General features: G+C 34.9%; 1 protein-coding gene across 1 annotated transcript; it reads right to left on the reverse strand.

Moving 5' to 3' along the window:
• Positions 1–3,599: 3,599 nt before the first annotated feature.
• LOC140889796 (uncharacterized) lies at positions 3,600–4,707 on the reverse strand. Its single transcript, XM_073297525.1, has 3 exons — positions 4,563–4,707; positions 4,345–4,499; positions 3,600–4,169 (listed from the first exon to the last, which is right to left on the reverse strand). The coding sequence occupies exons 1-3, from the start codon at positions 4,705–4,707 to the stop codon at positions 3,600–3,602; spliced, it is 870 nt and encodes a 289-aa protein (XP_073153626.1).
• Positions 4,708–4,913: the final 206 nt, after the last annotated feature.

Here is a 4,913-nt window from a genome sequence, read left to right on the forward strand (position 1 = left end):
AAGATACATATATATTATATAATAATGAACTTTTCAATAAATACCTATAAAATAAATAAAAATACAAAGTATATTATATATTATTCAATCAAATAAGTTAGCTTTATAATTTTTTAATTTCACAAACTTTCACTTAGTTTGTTTATTATTTTATATTTTAAGTCTATTCAGAATATTTATGTAAATATATATAATATACTTATAATTAGATAAATACAAAAAGTGTACAACTTGATTTGGTAGATATATATATATATATATATATAAATTATATATAACCACATATATTGTATATACAGAGAATAAGCCAAACAGACTAACCAAAAGAAAGATTATTTAAAACACATATTAATTATGCATATAAATTAAACTTAATGACTATAATTCATAAAATCCATAACCATATCTACCAATTAAGTCCAAGACTAGGATGGGCTAAAGCCCACCTTATCCCCTAGTGTAGGTACACCCCTGATACTGACACACTAATGCTCAATGACCTTTACCCGAGGACCATGGAACAGGGGAGCTTCGATGCTACTCCTTCAAGTGCTGTTTGAAAGAGTAATCTAAGACACCGTTTGATTCGTGGGATGGTATAACACAGTATATTATTTAAGATTGATAATAATATAAAAAATATGCAGATAATTTTTGTATGTAGATAAAATATATGATGTTTGGTATGATTTTACTTTTGACTGATATAATTGGTTTGAAATGTGTAATACCTAAAAAGCCCTTTACTTATCATTTATTTATTTTAAATATTTAAAGATAAAATTGTCTCATTTTTTCTCACCACAAAAGCGTAATCTTAAACACTCGGTAAGGCAACAGAGAGCTCCATCTTTACGCAGGAGGAGTTCACGACCATTATTTCAAGTGAAATCATTGATGAATTAAAATATGCTAGTATTATTTTTGTTCATATCCCGTTCCAAGGAAACCCCAAAAAAATTCCTTTATCAGATTGGTCGTATGTCGATTTGGGCTCCAAGGTTTTCTCAACCAACATATTTGCAGGCAACGCAGAAGAATGTGCCCATACATTCCTATTTTGTTATTGTTCAATTACCATAATATTGAATGCAGTATGTTTATTTAGAAAAAGTGAAATGCTAAAATGCATTCTCATCTTCTTTCTCATTTCATGCCCGAGTGACCTAATGATTTGTATGTATTTTGACAAGATATTTTATGCTGTTATTTATTCTCAACTTATAATTATAATTTCTCATCCCACCATAAATTTCTTATATCAATGAAGTGTTTTTTATTAATAATGTGGGTTCCGTCTCTATTGTTCATTAATGTAGTACAAAGTTGTGCAGCTCATAGCTCTTATGGAAACAAAGACACCACCTCAATGCCAATGTGGCAATGGATTAATGCTTACACGAAAGGCTGGAGATCGATCCACTCGTCCAGGAGAATTTTACTACATATGCCCTGCTTCACTTAACCATCCCAAAAAGTTTATCTGGTACGACGAGTATCAACGAAATAATGTGATATGTGAAAATAGCATTTCAATGGATTATACTAGCATGTCTAGCAGTGGTACGAATCCAACATGTATGAATCGTAAAGGAATGAACCCCAACCACCCGACACACCAGCAATCAGTAACTGAAGATTGTGTTTCAACCAAGAAAGAACCAATATCCCCTGCAAAACCGTGGGCACCTACTAACAACGCAAATGAAAAGGCTGAAGACAATGATGCAATGGTCCCAAAGACATTGTCTATATCATCAGAAGACGTTTGTTGTTGTTTCGGGTGCACTTGTTGTTTCATAAGTGTGTTCTTGTTTTTCGTACTATTGTGTGTTGCTATGTCAAAGTAAGAAGTCCCAAAACGGGTAGGGGATGTTATATGATTGTACATGTTTGTCGCAGCATTTATTTTCATATCGAATGATGCATAATATTAGTTATGTTTGATGGTGTTGGTTTACAAGTTCTGTAATGGATGGAATCAAAATGTTTTAATGTGATGCTGTAATTTTGTTCAATGTTTTATTTCTTTATAATGCAAGCTGCATACAATGTACCATTACCAGCTTTCGATACTAAGCTCATATACATTTCGACATTATCACGTTTTCTGTCCGTTATAGTTGATTTATTAAGGAACATAATAAAAAAAATTGATTTCATACGAAATAGTGAAAATCGTAAGATTTAATATTATACAATTTGGTTTGTCATGTTATTTTGTAGAATCACTTTTTTTTTAAACTAGCACATGCACACATAATATAGTTGTGCCCCTAAATATTGGATCACATTCAGCTCCCAACTACTTTTGGAATTTCATTATTGTGATGGAAATAAGAATGCGTTGCGTATTTTTGCTGTAGTCTATATTTAATACTTCCATTTCCCTTGAACAGTTTAGTTGGTGGGGAAAATAAATAGATTTGACATAGCATGTTCTGTAGTAGATGTGGAGTGATAAATACATGTTGTAGCCCTTATTTAACCTCCCGTATATGAAGCTATAATGCCTTGTGCTCACTTGTCAATACAACCAAGTTCCATTGAAGCCAAGATGTCTGCTTCTTCGGATTTGTCTTCGGAGGAGTCCGTGAATAGCAACTACGGTGGTGTGTTCTCAAATGCTTCCGAGAATACATCAAGTGATGATGAACCGGAAGTTGAAATCATACTAATTTCATCGGACAACGAGGAAGATGTGAAAAAGCAGACAAAGGTTGCATTCCAATGTCCCAACGCTACTGCTCTAACGTCGAAAAAGGTGAATGAAAGTGTTGCCCTTCTCAACGTCACTAGCTTCGTCCCAGATAATACTGAGACGTCTTCAATGCCACCACATCGCACATGTGAGAAACCAAAGTTGCAAAATGCTACTCTGGCCAATACAAACAATTTGGTTGAAAAGAAGGATGGTAAAAGTGAGCACCTTGTGAATGAAGTCAAAGATGGTGATTCGATTGAAAAGAGGAGCTGGACATCATCCAACCGTGCTTCAAAGCCCAAAAAAGCATAAAAGTGGTAGTCATGGGTTGTACATAGCTAGTTTTGGAATGCTCCTTTAAGCAGGTAGACATGGTTGTACATAGCTAGTTTTGGAATGCTCCTTTTGTTGCTTACGACCATTTTGTCTTGGGTACATGTAATTGTATCTTAGTTTAGTAGTGTATATAGGCACCAATGGTCTTGTTTTGGATCTTTGTACATACTAAGCCAAGTTTAATGTTAGAGCTTCCAAAATTTAATTAATGAATGTTGTTTTGTAGATGAATGCAAATAATTTCCAAATATTAAACAAAGTCTGTAAAAACGATCAGTACCAATTGATTTCTATAACCAAGTATAGATACAAAAACGTGCATTCACATTTCATTGTGATCCACTTACAAAATATTACATAGCCAGGTTTCTGAATAAAGTTAACAGAATGAAAGAGCCAAAATATTTCATACACCATTCAAAATACAAAACACTATAACAAATGGTACTGTTTATTTGACCCTCCCACACTATCAAAACACAAAAGAAGTTCTTTTTACTTCAGAACCTTGGTCCATGAGAATGCACAACAAGGATCTTACCATACGCTGCCCCTAACTTCATCCTTCGTTGAGGAGCCTTCTAACCAATTTCAGTCGTGCATGGTGAGGAGCATTAAACAACAAATTCTGCTGCTTAGGGTTGTCTGCTAACATTGCGGCTGCAAGAACAACTTTGTCTGAAGTGAGTTCTGTGATAGCTTCTAACACATCAAACACGTCCTTTGTTGCGTTCACTGCATCATACTCAACACCAATTCGCTTCACAAACTCAGTCATAGTAGATCTTGACATCTCAGTGAAGTTGTTAATCGCCTCGATGAATAGCTCCTCATCGTCTGAACTCTTCTTGCGTTTCTTTGTGCCCTTCGACTTACTGGTAGAATGGTTAATTGATGCGGGCTTTGATACCGACATGGATTCACTAGCATCTTCAAAGGCAGGGAAAACATTATTTATTTCAATTTGCTCATCTGCCACAATCTCATCAGTCATGTTTAGTATGCCTTGAAGGGCATCAGCAAAGCTCTCAGCGTTCTCTCCGGTTGCACGATCGTTGCCAAATATTTCACACCAATCAGGATAGTAAGGCCATGTCTTGTACCGCCATGTACGAACACTACTGTCAGCCTGGTTTATATCATAATTGTAAAATAACAAAGATATAACTCAGTTTTAAGCAACAAAATGATGATAAGAAATAACTGAATTTTAATCATACTATATATTATAACTCATCGTTAATCATTATTATGGCTGAAACATATAAACAATACAACCAAAAAATACAGCAAGAGCCATTTACCTTCACAAATGATTCCCAAGCTTCATCAGATGCTTCAATCCTTTTCTCAGTTTCATTCCAGCCAATTCCACTCCTGCTGAGCATTGTTAACAAATATCCATGAGTCCTTTTCCAGACATGTATCTTTGAGTTAATATGTGGGTTCCCTCGTAAGTCTGTGTTAGGGAACACCTAGCCAATAGCTTTTTCTAAGACAGTCAAGTAGCCACAGCGAAAACCATTCTCACTCTTCCAACCACCACTAACTAATTCTTTAAGCGCTTGGATGAGGACCTCATCCTCTTTTTGTGTCCAAACTCGGCGACTTCGTTCAGATTTCTTCGCTTTGCTAGTAGCAGTAGCATTTGCTGAGCCAAAATCCATGGTGATTGTACAAATCACCAGAATCCCTATAGACTACGAGGTTAGTAAGCTGGAGAAATTTAATAGGAAAAAGAAATTCACAACATTTAATTTCAGCACCAGGAATAACATAGCATTGACAAACGATTTATGTTACATAACACATTTCAAATTAAACTGAAAAATTCATGTTTTCAACGGTCAGGCCAACTAAAGTAAGACCAATA

Source organism: Henckelia pumila, chromosome 3 (genome assembly GCF_033568475.1).
Source record: "Henckelia pumila isolate YLH828 chromosome 3, ASM3356847v2, whole genome shotgun sequence".
NCBI classification, from domain to species: domain Eukaryota; kingdom Viridiplantae; phylum Streptophyta; class Magnoliopsida; order Lamiales; family Gesneriaceae; genus Henckelia; species Henckelia pumila.

Excerpts from the sequence above, each read along its gene's own strand:
- LOC140889796 (XM_073297525.1), bottom strand. The coding sequence starts at position 4,707 with ATGGATTTTGGCTCAGCAAATGCTACTGCTACTAGCAAAGCGAAGAAA. Across the intron at positions 4,500-4,562 it reads TGGTTGGAAGAGTGAGAATG|ACTTACGAGGGAACCCACAT; the intron begins GTTTTCGCTGTG and ends TCCCTAACACAG. Across the intron at positions 4,170-4,344 it reads CTTGGGAATCATTTGTGAAG|GCTGACAGTAGTGTTCGTAC; the intron begins GTAAATGGCTCT and ends GATATAAACCAG.